Raw genomic sequence first — 15,485 nt, 5'->3', positions numbered from 1 at the left:
GCGGAGGGGCTCTGACCTGTGGCTGCGGCGGGAGCGCGATGGGACGCTGCGTCTCCCTTGACGGGCTCCTGCCTCGGTAGGAACTTGCCGCGCTATTTTGACTTGGAAAGGCGTGAAATTTGTGCGGGGGGTTTGTTTTGTCCTTCCCCCCACCCTCGAGGTTAAACTAGCAGAGCAGTTTTTTCCCTACATTTTTTTTTCTCCCTCCCCATATCCCCAATGAGCAGAGGGGATACATATTTAATTTTTTTTTTTATAAACTTTTTAGAAAATGCCAAGACACGCGTTCTCCTCTCTCATCCCCTGAACACCCAACTTTGTTTTAGCACCCGTGGTCGCGGCTGTAGGAATGCGCGCAGGGAGCTGCAGCCCCGCTTGGTCTCTCCCTGCCCTCTGCGGTTGCAGCCTGATGGTAAGGAGGGCTCGGGGCGGGGAGGGCGCGGGGCAGGGGCTGCCTCTCCCAGGCCGCCCGCCCGCCTCCCGCCGCCCTCGGCCGCCCCACTCCGGGCAGCTGATCCCTGACGGCCCCGGGGAAGCGGCCACGACCGGGGGAGAACTTGCATCCCGCAGGAGCTGGTTGCGGGGGGTGTTCGGGGGGTTATGCGAACAGGGAACTCCCGGAGTCTCCATCCCATGTGCTGCGCATCTTCCGGGGAGAGCCGGCGATCCCGAATTTCGAGTTGCCCGTCCTGTTGGCTGCACTTTTCCAAGTTATTGTTGGTAAATGGTGGGGAACTGTCCGTCAGCAGCCCCGGGAACCGCACGTGGGACAAAGGCAGCCGCTGAAGTGTGGTGGCTGCTGTGAATAGAGGGAGGGAAGGCAATTAGCTGCCGTGTTGTTGGGGCTTTTTACTTGTCAAACTGGAGCCTCGTTGCTTTTGTTATTGCTGTGTAAAGGGAAATCGTGGGGTTTTGTTTTGGTATTAAGGGCCTTAGAGGTTGCTGGCTGACACTGCACACGCGAAGGCCAGAGCAGTGCCGGGAGAGGACCAAGGACGGGGCTCTGGTGCACAGATTTCCCTCCCCTCGCTTGCTTCATCTGCTCCTCTCTTTTTTGGGTACCAGTTTGTGTTTCGTTGTCGTTTGTTTTATTTTGTTTAGCCTGTGGCCCCCGCAGATTAAACTGCTGCTTAAAAGGCAACTTGGATGCACTCAACGTCTTTCTGTTTGAAACAGTTTTATTTTTTCCCCTATATTTATTTTGTCCTGTTGTTTCACTCTTTGGGGGCGAGGGGGAAGTGAACTCGTTGGTGTGATCACCCAGATGTGCATGGGGAAGACAAGTGTTTGCAACTGGTCTCCTTCAGTGCCTCATCTGCAGCAGCGTCCGTCCCACATGGCGATTGCTCTCCCTGCGTGCAGCATCCAGCAGTATTAACAAACTCGCTTAGAAAGTGCGGAGGGGAAGAAGGCAGACACTGTTTCTTAATTATTGTCCATTAAACCGCCCTTTTTGGCTTTTGCCCCTGTTGCAGAGTAACTACTTTGCAACTTTAGGGGAAAAGGATAAAAATGAGGCGAGAGGCTGACTCTTTGCAAACTCAGACGCTAGTTTGCCTGCAATATCTGGCTCAAACATAGGAAGCGGGGCACCTTGCAAAGGTAGTAGGCAAGAGCAAGGTGCAGGGCAGAAGCTTTACCCTTGCTCAGTTCAGCAATGCTCTCAGGTACCCCTGTTTATTCTCATTTAGGAGTAGCTTGGGAAAATTCAATAGCCAGGGTACCGTAATGTTATCTATCTTGAAGCTGCTCTTGCATCCCTTTTGCAGTAGGGTCAGTGTTTTACAGAAATATTAAATACTAAAGGAAAAGGGAGGAGGGGGAGAGACCAGAGCTAATGGTAAAGGTCTGCCAAATGTCACCTCAGTGTTACAATGACAAGAAAATACACTTTCCTTACAGCTCTCCCCCTAAGAAATTTGTTTTGAGGGATTTGACAATCTTGCAGATAAAGTGACTGCTTGCTACACTTAACTGATCATGCTCCCTCACGGCCGGCCGGCGTTTCCTCGCTGCACTTAGTAATACCTGCGCAACCTGGGTTGTAGTAGCATTGGCATTGATTTCCAAAGTAACTGCTTTTTAGCTGTTGTGAGCAGACATACCTGCGTGGGGGGGTGAAAGTCTTTTCCCCGCTCCCTGAAAGGATGATGGTGAAGTGCTATATCGCAAAAGACAGGAGCCTTCTCTAAATTTTGATAACTGCAGACGACAATTTAGAAATAAGACACTTCTCACAGCCAACATGACAATGGATTTTGAGCATTCAGAAAACACCAGGCCAAAAAACTGGAGACATCTTGATCTTTTAAGACAGCTTTTCCAGTACTTTAAATGAAAGGGGGAGCAGGGAAAGAAAAAGAGAGAGAAAAGCTGCAAGGAAAATAATACAAAGCCAGCACAATTGGCATCTAGACAGTAAAGAAAAAAAGTTTTTGAGGTTAACAGAAGGAAAGACAAAGCTGTTATGTACCCGAGGGATGCAATTTTAGTGGGAATGGAAGATTTGAGTGGTAAAGGAGGAGCGCTTGCCTCTGGGTTCTCTCTCTTCCAGCAGTTCGGCTGCTGGCATCTCAATTTGAATTGCTGGGTGAGTAGCACTTTCTGTGTGCACGCTTTCCGTCTTGACCATTGAACTTCTGATGTGACTTCTCTCCCTCTTCTCCTCTCTCCCTCTCCTTTTCTTTCCTCCTGCGTGGAATCAAAAAAAAAAATGGGGAGGGGGGAGCGTGAGAAATCAAGCAAGCATCTCCAGCTGTGACCTTTGTTAGCAACGTTGTTTTTATTTATTTATTTTATGGTAATCGTCTTTTTTGGTGGGGGGAAGTGCGACTTTTCGATGCCGCTTTAATTTGACGGCAGTGGCGAGGAGCGAGCGCCGGTCTGTCGCGACACAATGGTGCAGCGGGACAGAGTTGTTGCACTCCTCCTCCGTGCCCTTCCCTCCGCCTGGTTTTGGGGTTTGGTCGGCAGGGGGGAAAGAAATTTTTTTCTTATGCACCCAGGGTGGGATCGGGGTGTGTTGGAGAGGCGGTGTTTCAGAGCCCGGTGTGCAGCAGGTTTCGGGGGCTGATTTCTGGATGCTGAACAATGGTTACCAGCGAGGGAAAAGTGTGTGCGCGTGTAGAGCTGTGTTACATCCGCAGTCAGACAGTCACACAGTGACCATGACATCACTAGCTTTTCTTTTCTTTTTTTCCTTTGGGGCGGAGGGGGCCACTTCAAAGCTTTCTTCAGTTCAGTACGATATTTCCTTAACTCTGAAACCATGAAGGTAAAAATGTTTGGGTTTTGGGTTTTTTTTCTTAAAAGAAGTTGGTTCATGGCAGGGCACATATGTTACAGTTATAAGGGGGTTTGGAGATGGAATGGTTTAACTCTTGTCATAACACAAAATGAGATTTTTTTTTTTAGTTATTAAAAATAGTATATAGTATTTTTATTGGGTGCTTTTGATCCCGTGTTTGGTTGGCACTTGGTTAAATTTTCTGAATTCTTCAGAAAGATCAGCTCTAATGTGAAAGATGAAAATTTTAGGGACACTGCAAAAAAATGATTTCACCCAGTGTTAGAGGAATATGAAAAATAAGACTGAATGTTGATAAATATGAGATAACACGTGTTTTAATACAATGGTTCTGTGTTCAATATCAGAAGTCCAAGAGACTTTTTTTTCCTCCTGTTATTATATATTACAGAAAGTTGAGCTACCCCTCAGCCAGTTCTGTATATTACCCATAGTTATACACAGAAAATAGAAATGTATTGAAGAATTCTACAAAGCATCACATTTTCACTGATGGTTTTGTGGGAGTCTTGAGTTTTCTGCTGTTCTCTAACCCTGCCAGGCTTGTTGACAGAGGCACTTGATTCAGGAGGAGGATTTCTATCACTTCAGTACTCTGTGGTACCTTTGCCTGAGTAGCTTAGTTGATTTATTTGCCTTTTCTTGTATAAAACAAGGGATAAAATTCTGTAGAATTCACCTAAAATGAATTAATCTAAAAGGACAGTTATTTAGATGTTTCCTCGTTCACTGCATGTTGTTGCATATTCAGGTTTTATATGGCTGGTGATGAGATCTCACGAGTTTTACCGTTAGAGGAATTTTTTTTACTGGGACATGGGGTGAAAGGCCTGACAGCACTGTGTAAATGTGCCTGTTACTTTTATTCCAAAATGCTTGAAAGGTGTTCCAGTTCTGATGTGCATTTAATGTGACGTTTTTAGGGAAACTTTGTTGAATTTATTGAATAAGAAGTAATTGATCTGAACTTACTTAATTTCGTTGCTCAGTTGTTTTGTGCAGCATGTAATGTTTTTTAGCACATTAAAAATGAAAAGATTTTTTAGAGCTTTGTTATTTGCTAAGTGATTTAATATACATTTGCTACATATATTGCATATCGGTATTGAGCACAGTCCGCTATAATTTGTGAATATTGTGTTTTTAAAAGCTGTACTGAAAACTTGGCGTCATATCTTAAGGCATATATATGCATATTATTTTTTTAATAATGCTGTTATTACTGAAATTGCCAAATACAAGAAGGTATAGGCATAAGTGCTAATTTTTTTCATATCTCCCCATTTTTTAAAAGCCTCACATTCAAGTTCTTGCTGTAGACAGAAATCACAGATACCCTAATAAAAATCAGGAGCTATTTCTGCTACAGCGTATGTCTGTCTAGTGCTGAAATAAGTGATTTACAAGCAAGAGTTAAAACTGTTTATAATCTAGCATTTCAAAGAATGCTAGGCAGTAAGTAAAATTGCATGGCTAGGTATTCACACAAAGCATGTAACAAATAGGGTTTATCGGGGCAATTGTGGACACCCTTTTGCTTATGTTCATTTGCTTCTCATCTTCTCTTAATTTTTGTGCTTGCATTATTGCTCTGTGTCTCTCCTCTTTCTACCCCCTTTGTGTTCAGGACCCTTTCCCAAAGACCTGCTTAGGTTTCACCAGTCTCTTTGCTCAGTGCTTGTGTATCCAGCACATCTTGTACTGGTACTGCTTAACCAAAAGGTGTTTTTCAGTTTTAGTCTAATATATGCCAAGTCTTTCTGCTTTTTTGCCTTGTTAGACATGAACGAAGGCTTGCCTGCTCTGCAGAGATAATATCTGTCTAGTAATTAAAATTAACTAAAGCATGCAAAGAAAGCACTGAGTATTTGTCATGTTGGGGAAGAAACTGTGCCTCTCCTTTTATAATGGAATAAATCTGGGCACCTCAATGCCTGAAACTTGAAGGGTCTGAGCGCTATCCTGTCCTCCTGGTATGGGAACATCCACCTGTTGATCAAATAATCTCTAATTTTGAGACTTGAGTGTAAGGCTTGGCTGGATACATGCAGGCCACAGTTCTGGGCTATAGATGAGGTAACTGGTGTCCAAATTCATATGCCAAGGGTCAGGCAGAGCGGATGAGCAGAGTGCTTTCTCTTTATTAATAAAGCCTTAAGAGAATAAGTGAGGTAAAATCTAACTGTCATAAATTAATTCCAGGTGTTGCTGAAGGATCTCAAAATACACAGTTGCGTAGCAGGTGCTTGTCTGGATCTGACCTTAGAGAACAACACATTGTGCAGGAGCGCAGCACTTAACTTGTATTTAAAACTCCAAGTTTCTTCTTTTTTTTTTTTTTTTTTACTTAAGCACAGAAAACCCACCTCAAATACCATAGCACTAAAATTACAGTCTACAACAGCTTTGAAAGCAAAGCGTGAGCCCACTTAATAATGTTTTACTGCTAGTGTGTTTTATCCTCCTGCATCGGAACTAACAGGCGGTAATTAGATAGCTAAACCCCAGTCCTTTCCCTTGTACACTAGAGGATTTGGCGTATGCTAATTGTCACCAGATCATTTCACATAATTGCCTTTTGGCGAAATTAAGTGGAAATTTCCTGAACATCTTAAATCCTGACTTCCCCACCCCCTCCCCTCAGTACCTTCGCTCCCTGACAGGAAGGATGCTGAAAATGTCAAGCACGGTGGCTTAGTTCTCCAGTGTGCAGGGGACACTTCATCAGAATTAAAGGGGGGGGGGAGGGCAGCGGGAAGAAAATGATTCTTTTCTTGAATGAATTGCTGGACACTTAAAGCCAGGAAGCTGATTTTGTTGTTTTGTCTGAGAGATTGCTAATAGACCACGGGGTTTTATTGGCGAGCCGGCAGTTCTTGCAGGAGCAGGTAGGCACTTGCTGGCCTGGAAGTGGTCAAGGAGGGAGGGGGAAGAAACAGAAGGTTGCAAAAGTGTGTGTGTTCTGCCCCACCTCCCCCTTTTTTATTTATTTATTAAGGATAGGGCAATGGGGGTGGTTTGTTTTTTTTCAAAGCTCTGTCTAGGGAGAGTATTGTCCCAGCACATGGTTGTCTGTGCTCCTGTCATCGTTGTGTGAAAGAGGAAAATGAGCCTTTTTTTAACAGGGCGAGTTGTGGTTATCAATGGAGGCCTTGTCTCCTGCTACAATGGGTAGTTAGCTTAGGGCAGGACCTTAGCAGGAATCAGCTACATTAAACTGAGAAAGGGCTCAGGCCACTGTATCAGCCATAATGGAGCAAGGGGAAGTAGTTTTCAGGAGAGAATGCTTAGTCAGGTGTGAGAACATCCTTAAAAAAGCTGTGACTCCACTAGCTAAACAAGGCTGGGTAAAATTAAATCTTCAATTTTTTTTTCAGGAAATGCTTCATCACTGGCATTGTAATTTTATGCACAGAAAGGGGATGAGTTCTGAGTTTCATACAACTGGTGGGTTTGGTTGGTTTTAGCTTTTCACTTAACCTAAATGGTTTGCAGTTTCCTTGTTGGAGTTTGGGGTGCCACCCAGAGCGGCTGCTGATGTGGGTGTTCCCCAGGACCAGAGTGGTCTTATTGATGCTCTGCTTTGGGTGTTGACAATCCTGGCTGGAAGCGGAAGAATATTCCAATATTTGCAGCAATATTTTGGGATTTGCCTTTACTTGAAACTTAATTTTCTGATTCGTGTCCGGGGGTTGAGAGTGAGGGTGGTGTAAGGGTGTCATTCCAAGGTAGAATCAGGGAGAGATCAACCTTTAGAAAAAAAGAAACTCCCCTTTTATGAGCATCTTTGGAGCTGCAGAGCAGCTCAGGAGCATCTGTTAGCTTTTCACTGGCCACAGTCAGCATAACTGCAACAGCACCATCTGGAAAATGCAGAGAAACAATTTATAAACGTATTTTTTTAGTGTGAACTGGTATTGAATGGTGCTCTTTGCTAAGCCCAGGGAGCAACTCCAGGAGAGCCTGCTAATTCAAGACCACTGTCGACCTTCTACATCTACCCTGGAGGAGGGGAAAAGGCTGACAAACCCTCTTCTGTGCTGCTTTTGTTTTATTGTATTAGGCTCATAAAAGCACTTTGAGGGCCCATCTTTCTTCAGCAGAAAAGGAAAGCAATGGGGAAATGGGGAAGAGGAGGACATGGCAAAAAGACAGGCGGAGCTCTAGCTCCATTTGTTTTCGGTGTCTCTTGATTAATAGGTTTTAAGGTGGATGGTGAACTCTCATTCCACTGGTAGTGGAGGAAGGGGAGGGGACTCTGGGGATCTGGGACGCAAATACCTGATCAGTCCCTCCTGTGCCATGTTCCTGGCTGTGGGTGGCAGAGGGTGCCTGCTGGACTGCAGCACATCCCTGCCTCCCAAGCAGGACTGCAAGCTTTGAGTACATTTAAAAGGTCACCCAGGTCGGGGAAGGAGGTCTCTCCCTGGCTGCAGCGATGGGAGTTGTGCTGGCGGTCACCAGAGTTTCAGGCTGGGCTGGGACAGGAGCATCCCCCCTGTCCTGCCCTTGGCTGCTCGCCGGGGACATGTTGGAGCAGAGTCAGGCTGAGGGCTGCAATGGCATGATGGCTTGTTTTCAGCCTGGGTGGCTTTTTTTTCTCTGGACCTACTTTTACTAAACCCATGTTATCCCAGTGAGCACAAACCCTCTGGTGTCTCTGGCATGTTTTTTTCTGACTTTGAGTTGATACCGTGATTTTATTACCAAAGCCAAACAAGGTACGAATTTGCAAACAGAAATTGCAGTAGCAAACTCTTCCTGTTTAAAGGTTGGTTTCTCTTTGTGTGCTAAACAATACAATGTTTCATCTTGTGCAAGTCTTATGATGCTTTCAGAGACTTAGGAACTATTGATTTATACAGCATGTATTAACTTCTTCAATAAATGGGGAGTATTCATCAGTGGGGTGTATTAAATTGGGCTGTATACGCATAGAGGTATCTTTCATCCTGTTAATGAAATGTCCTTACCATGCAACAAAGACTAATACACAGCAATTTATACACACAATCCCCTGCAGTTTAAATTTGAAGTTAGATGGTTTTTTTTGTTACCTAAAGGCACCTATCAGAACTTAGGCTAAATGGATCTCAGTATTCCTCTGAAACATTTATCAGTCCAAAATTTGTTGTGGTTTTGGTGTGGGTTTTTTTTTATTCCAGAGCTCCATTATTGTTTAAAGTTATCTGTGTTTAAGCACTCCCAGAAGCATTTCAAATTCATACAGAGAGATTTAGTAGTAGAGCCCCTATGGGGACAATTTCCTCTGGCTTGCTTTAGGCAGCAGTTATCAAGAAAAGCAAACTTCTCTTGTTTTTTTGCAATTCTTTACCATGCCCTCTAACCTAGTGTATGAGACCTCAGCTTTTAGTGGAGAGGGGTGATTTATCAACAGATGACTTGGTACTGTGTAGATGCTGGGATTTCTGTCTAGAAATCTCCACTCGTTCCTGTCCTGTTACCACATGCCCTGATGCTAATCTGTTCCTACCAGTGCAGCTCCCTTGTCTGTGCCTGACATAGCCATAAATGGAGTTCTTCAACTTGCCAGAGAAATTCCTGCTTCTCACAATGGCTTTTAGCTTAATACTGCCCTTGATAAAGTACTCACAAATGTATATTGGAGAAGGGCCTTTTGCAGGGGCATGTCTAAGGTCATCTAATAGGTGTCTCCTATTGATGGCTTCTGTGGTTTACCTTTCACTGCCAGTGGATGGGGTTAGGACCACACTTGTTACTCAGGCAGAGCTCCCATTGACTTCAAAGGAAGATGCACGTGCAGGATTAATCCTGCTCTTCCCCAGCTTGTCCTTTCTTTTTCTCTTTCCCAAGGAAGCTAAGTTAACTTCAGGAATGGTATTTTTAAAGAGCAGCTTATTTAGCATATTGTGCATGATTAGCTTGGCTTGCAAATTGTGTGTGCTGTTTTGAGGGGAGTTATGGTCCTTTTTCCCTGTGTGTGATAAACAGTGCAAAACGTAGTGGAAACCTGGCCCTGGGTGGTGATGCAGATGCAGGCTGATTCTCAGGGAAGTGGATCACACTCCTCTGTCCCAGAGAGCATATTTTTGAGCATGTATATGACAGTTTCCACCTTTCCCCCAATACATTTTCCCCACACCTCTGCCCCAGTATCATCAGAATGGCAAACAAGTATCCTGCAGTTGCATCCAGTACCTTTATATGAGTTGTCTGTTCGAGTGCAGGGCAGTCACCTGAATAAAAATGACTTACCTGGGGAAAAGTTTGAGGACTTAAGGTTCAAACTCTTACTTGTTGATCTTTCTTTTTTCTTCTGTTTGCTTTTTATTTTTGTCTGAAACATGTTAAGTAAAATACATCATAATGTAGCACCTGTTCTATTTTGTGGCGATATTATGGGCAGCCTTGGTATATCAAAGCAATGAGTGGTAGTTTCCCACAGTTTACATGTAACCCCCTATGGTATATCTGGCTTTGGTGATAGAGGCGTGTCAGTCCAGCTTTCCTCTCATGTGTTGTTTCTTGTTTTTTGGCTTAAGTCTGACTGTCTAATGTTATTCTATCACTTACATATTTTTTTAACTAACCAGTTCCAGTTTCTATGAAAATAAGCTCTCTGTGGAAGACACCCCTTAACGTCTGCTAGGGTCTGGGTGAGGTTTATTTGCAATGATGTGAAGAATTGGGAGAGTACAAAGCTGCAGCATGTATTAACCTCTTCAGTAAGTGGGGCCACACTGTGGGTCACCTAGCAGCATGAGTTCACACAATTCTTGGCCAGAAAAAATACCTCTTATTGGAAGTGATAATTTTTGTGAACCTGATCAACTGGTCATTTGGCTTGTAATGTCACATGTTGTTGAGTAGATGCTTGCCTCTTTGTGTGGTGTGTAATACAATTTGTCACATGAAGCCCTTGCCAAAGCTTTCAGTTACTTTTGGAGTGCTTAGGTGTTGGTTCACTTGAAAGAGAACAGATTTTGGAGTAGAGCATCTCCTTTTGCTTTTTTAACTTTGAGAGCTAAATCCTCATAATTTCTCTGATGTGAAACCACTATGGATCTGTGCGGCCAGAAGTTGTTCTTGGCTGTTCAGCTGGCAGAAGATCTGACCTACAGCCCCACCAACACAACATGCTGTAATGCATAGCATTGGCTGTTGTGACCATGCTCTGTCCTGCATGGTGGCTGCTTGATATGGGAATCCCATGTGCCACGTGTGCGGTGTTAGAGGGGAATCATCTCTTGTAAGGGCTGCAAAAAGAGATGAACGTGGTGAAGGACACGGTAAAAGTTGTGGGAAGGACAAGCACTGCTCTTGGCTTGCTTCTTTTGGATGCACACTTTTTTCTGCAGGTTATCAAAGGAGTGAGCTCAATAGCTGCGTGGGGCAGGGGCTGGGGCTGGGGGAGCCTCATGTCGTGGAGCAGGCTGCAAGAGCCAAAGGTGCTTCACTTGACCAAAGCACGATGGAGGGACTTCTTGTTTATTCAGGGACGACAGATATTTCTTTTCCTCCTTACTCTCAGTTTGTCTTCCCTCTTCCTTCCCCTCAGTCTCGAAACTCATTCCCGGAGAATAACAGAATTATTTTTTAAATGCTTTTAGGAGATGCTCAGAGAGTTGGAAGTGAGATAGATAATACCTTGTCTAAAGCGGCACAGGGAGGATGTGTGTGTTTGGGGGTGCTGGGGGGATCAAGCAGTGAGTTTGGAGCCATCCTTGAGCAGGAGAGCGCTGGCAGACCCTGAACAGCAGCGGCGCTATCGTGGCCACCGTGCTATCACTGCTTTATTTTAATGTGATTCCTTTTACTTGATGTTAATGCAAGTTGTTCCTTACTTAAAGTAATAAAAGGAAATGAAGACACATTCTAAAATGAAACCTGACTCTAATCCATTCATCATCTAATACCAGCCTCTTTATCTTTGCTGGTACCTAATCTGGTTAAATGTCCCTGTTGTAGGATTTTAGTGAAAATCCTCTATGGGGAATAGGGTTTTTTGCAATTGGATTACTCGCAGTAAATGGTCCAGTGGTTCGCTTGTTTCAGCTTAATTTTTTCTTTGTGATCTTGTAAGGGTAAGTTACAGTTCAGCCAGCCTTTTCGTTTCATTCATTCACTCCTTTTTTTTTTTAAATTGTTGTTAAGAAAAAAAATCTTTTTTTTTTCCTCCCCAGAGCTAGGAATGTGATGGGGAAAACCTCCTGATATCTGCGTGATTATTCCCCCCACAAGAGTGTTAATTTCAATGTCTTTATCTGGGGGTTTTTGCCATTATTTATATAGCTGAATATTTTAGCAGCCTAATTAATCAGTATCCAGTTTCCATTTATTAGCGCTCTCTGATGAATTGATAATTAATCAGCTCTTCTAAAATATATATATAAAATATGCAGGTGATCACTTGTCAGCTTAATGCTTGCTGATGAAGGGAATACTCCAGCACTACAAAGGCTTTTTATCTGGAGTATTTGCAATGAGCAGTAAAATGCAGAACTGAAAGTGAGGACAGGAAGGGGAGAGGAAAAGACCTACAGGTCAGTGAGCATTTGGGTCTCGTGCTAATTAAATGGGGGACTCTCTCAGCCCCTCACTGAGGAGTCTGTCTGCATCTTGGAGGTGAAGCACAAGATTATATAATAAAAAGGAAAAATTTTAAAGAATTGCTGTTGCTCCATACAGGAGCTCGACAGGTCAAAAAGATTAAAGAACCTCAACAGCAGGGAAAGTGTGTGAGGAGGTTTTAAGCAAGAGGGTGGGAAAACTGCAAGGGTGACACCAAGAAGGGACCTGGAAAAGTCTGAGGATCGTGTTGAAATCGTGGCTACTCAGATTTCTGTATATCATGCCTTGTGCTGCAGTGGGAAGGAATACCCATTGCTGCTCTAATGCCTTCGACCTTTTTTTTCTCTTGACAGTCTAACAAAGTGCCAGTTGTGCAGCACCCACACCATGTACACCCTCTTACGCCGCTTATCACATACAGCAATGAGCACTTCACACCAGGAAACCCTCCTCCACACTTACCAGCTGACGTAGATCCCAAAACAGGTAGGTGGGAAATAGTTTGGGGGGTTTTTTGAGAGGGAGTGGGTGGATCTTTCAATTTTGCGTATTAGGGGAGAGGAGTGCAGGAGAATGGATTTCCCATACTGGAACACCAAAGGGGGCATGTAAAATGTCAAACCCAGACAAAATAGTTTCTTTTTAAGCCAATTAGACTTCAGAAGGAAACCTACTGGGTGAATTTTCATAAAGCTTCTGCAGGGTGACACCAGAGTTGCATGTGTGGGGTCATTTGCAGATGTGTTTCTTTGCAAGAATGATACCCCACCTAGTAGTTCGATCTACCAAGTGCTTGGTTTGCATGCACGACCCCGAGAATTAAACATGTACGTTCTGTGATCTGCACTTACAGAATTGCAGCTGGAATTCTAAAGGTGGTGGGTCATGACCGGTTTCAAAATGAATCTCTTTTAATTCCCCAAATCCCATTGTTTCTGTGTCAGGAGTTCAGCCATTTTCCTTCTATAATGTTGAATTTTCATCCACTGTAACTACTTAGCTCCAGCTTTACGCTTGCAACTCTTTTCCCCAATGTAAGTCTACCCAACTCTAAGTTCAGCCTGAAGGGCAGTCTGCTTGAATATAGAGCACCGTGTAAAACCCTGACTAGATTTATTGGTGTTACAGAGTAGAATTTACATGTTATTCTAACTTTTTAAGAGTCCTTGTTTAACCTGAGGTCTCAGAGAAGTCAAACAGTGTCAATCTTCTTTCTTCAAGCTGCACTGAGTTCCTAGTGACAGTGGTTTTAGTTTTGTTAATCCAAATCCCATCTAGTTAATTGGAAAGTTCATCAGAAACAGAATTCATGTTGAACGAGTCGCTCTATGTTAACTCTCACTTATGCAGATAATTTATCTAAACTACAGCCTTTGAATGACGCTGTGCATTAGCTGGTTTTCACTCCCTACACTTTAACTGGGGCCCCCTTTTAATTGTGCTTAATGCTATAACTTCACGTGGCTTGAAAGGAATCCATCTCACCATCCCTGGGTATTGCAAGTGAATGGCATAGTCAACCTCTCATTTAAATAATGGTAGTACAGGGAATAGCTTTTAAATGGTTATCGTAAAACATATGATTAACGTCTGTAGACTGTTTACTTTTCTTCTGTGAACATTCTTTCAAGTGTGCAAATAGCTCACTGGATGGTTAAAGCCCAGTTAATCTGTTTGGATTTTGTAATGGAGAAAAAGCGATGTCTGCATGAAAATGTCACACAAGGAGATTTAATTTAGAGATTAAAAGCTTCCCAAGTGACTTAAAAAAATAGGTTTTAGCCATGAATACAGTACCTCTTCCTTTTAATGCTCTCTGTTTTAATTTTGCTTCTGCTGTGTAATTGTGCTCTGGCTTGTTAATTGAAAGACCCAGTCTTGTAACCCTTACTCCTCTGAGTAATTCCTACTTGCTCTTAAGGTAAGGAGCATTAATATTTAAGGCTTGTGTCTGGAGCTGGTTTCTGCTTTCCAAGTAGGAACTGCACCAGATTCAGAGAGGATAGGTGGACTCTCTGTCCTCCCCTGCACACCTTCAACATCTACCCCTGGTTATACCAAGCATTTCCAGGGGCTTTCACCTCCACTCCTAGGTTTCAGAAAGGGTTTCCTAGGTTTGCTCAAAAGCAAACATCATTTGCAATTTTAATGACTTTTAAACTCGTTTTGAGATTACTTTGGAATAATGCCATGTTATTGAGTACCCAGTCAGTATCTGGGTCTCTTGGCTGACTTTGAGACTAAAATAACCATGAAGTTGTTACAGGACCCATCTTTCTGTTGAGCATTTAAGACAGTATCTAGTACAGCATCACACCAAAATTATATCTGAGACTTCTAAATTCTAAATAACAAAATAACTATCTCTGATTGGAGAGGTGACTGAGAGAGCAAATAATATCATTTTTTCTGGTTGAATATAATTTAAGAAAATGCCAGGAGGCTCACTTTATAAAATAAGAATGTGAAACAGCCTTTGGAAACCCAAAGTGAAGGCACAAGTATTGTAATAAAAATAAATTGATAGAAATTTAGAAACAAACGTGTTTTTTCTTTATATTTTAGTTATTTCCATGTCTCTGTACTGATGCTGCTTTATTTTCCTCTTCTGTAGGAATTCCAAGGCCTCCACATCCTCCAGATATATCTCCTTATTATCCATTATCACCGGGCACTGTAGGACAAATCCCCCATCCGCTAGGATGGTTAGTACCACAGTAAGGAGTTCCATTTTTTTCATTTCCTTTTTCTTTTTCTGATGTGTAAAATTTGTGTAAAAATATGTATGTGTGTGTGCATGTGTGTGTGCATTGAGTTTTGCTGAGCTTGTTTGCCAACTGCCACTTCCCTGAGTGTTATGAATTTACCCACTTCATGAAGGTTAATTAAAACTTACGCCAGGTCATGTAGTCTTAAACAAACATGAGAAGTTGGACACAGCTTTGCATGTCATCCCAACTGGCTGATGGCTTGTGAAGCATGAATTTTTAAACCCTTCTGAAGAAATGTCCTTTCCTTGTTATTGCCCTTACGCTGCGCCACGTGGGTTTTTCTCAGATTTGATTTTCTGAGGACTCAGGGTGGTTCTCACGGACCCTCTTTTTTACCAGGGCCATCTTCACTACAAATGTGCAATTTTAAATTTCATTTGCCTTCTCTGTTGAAAGTACTTTCAATTTTCTTGTGAAACAGTAGAGCTTTGCATTGACCAGTGAGCAGGATTCCTGGTTGAGATGTGGCTGGGCAGTTGGCATGTGAGGAATGGAATTTTCTTGCAAACAAGAAAGAGGAATTAGTTTACTTTAAAACTGGCCAAGAAAAAAGCTGTGGAAAGTTAGCTTGAAGTTTTGTTTTCTTTTCAGCTCCTCGTATCCCACTTGCAGAGCCTTGTTGGATATGAGACTCCCTCCAGTAACTGGGTCCTTATTTTCTTTTTTTTCTTACATTGCCCTCTCTTCAATGGGTTTATAATACATTTAAGCACTGCTTAAGCCTTTTGTGTAGTATATTTGATTTAAATACTTGTAAAATCCATTTGTATTTCTGGATACACCAGTTTGCTGCGTTATAAATCAAGACTGTTACGCTCTTTTTCTCACAAATTAGGGTGATTGTATTTCTTCCA

At 42.9% G+C, this 15,485-nt stretch overlaps 1 protein-coding gene across 30 annotated transcripts in view; it reads left to right on the top strand.

Moving 5' to 3' along the window:
• The window catches only part of TCF7L2 (transcription factor 7 like 2), a 175,453-nt gene that overhangs the window by 135,356 nt on the left and 24,612 nt on the right, over nucleotides 1–15,485 (top strand). For 22 of the 30 annotated variants that reach the window (XM_027692057.1, XM_027692056.1, XM_027692055.1 and 19 more), the window contains 2 exons: nucleotides 12,214–12,346; nucleotides 14,475–14,577. In XM_027692057.1, the coding sequence (XP_027547858.1) occupies nucleotides 12,214–12,346; nucleotides 14,475–14,577 (236 nt within the window). Of the gene's footprint in view, nucleotides 1–567; nucleotides 721–2,056; nucleotides 2,591–12,213; nucleotides 12,347–14,474; nucleotides 14,578–15,485 lie in introns of those variants that run through there. The other 8 variants (XM_027692050.1, XM_027692058.1, XM_027692052.1 and 5 more) reach the window with 4 other exon arrangements.

Source organism: Neopelma chrysocephalum, unplaced genomic scaffold (assembly GCF_003984885.1).
Source record: "Neopelma chrysocephalum unplaced genomic scaffold, ASM398488v2 Primary Assembly neopelma1_85, whole genome shotgun sequence".
NCBI classification, from domain to species: domain Eukaryota; kingdom Metazoa; phylum Chordata; class Aves; order Passeriformes; family Pipridae; genus Neopelma; species Neopelma chrysocephalum.
This window is presented reverse-complemented; position numbering and strand designations above follow the sequence as displayed.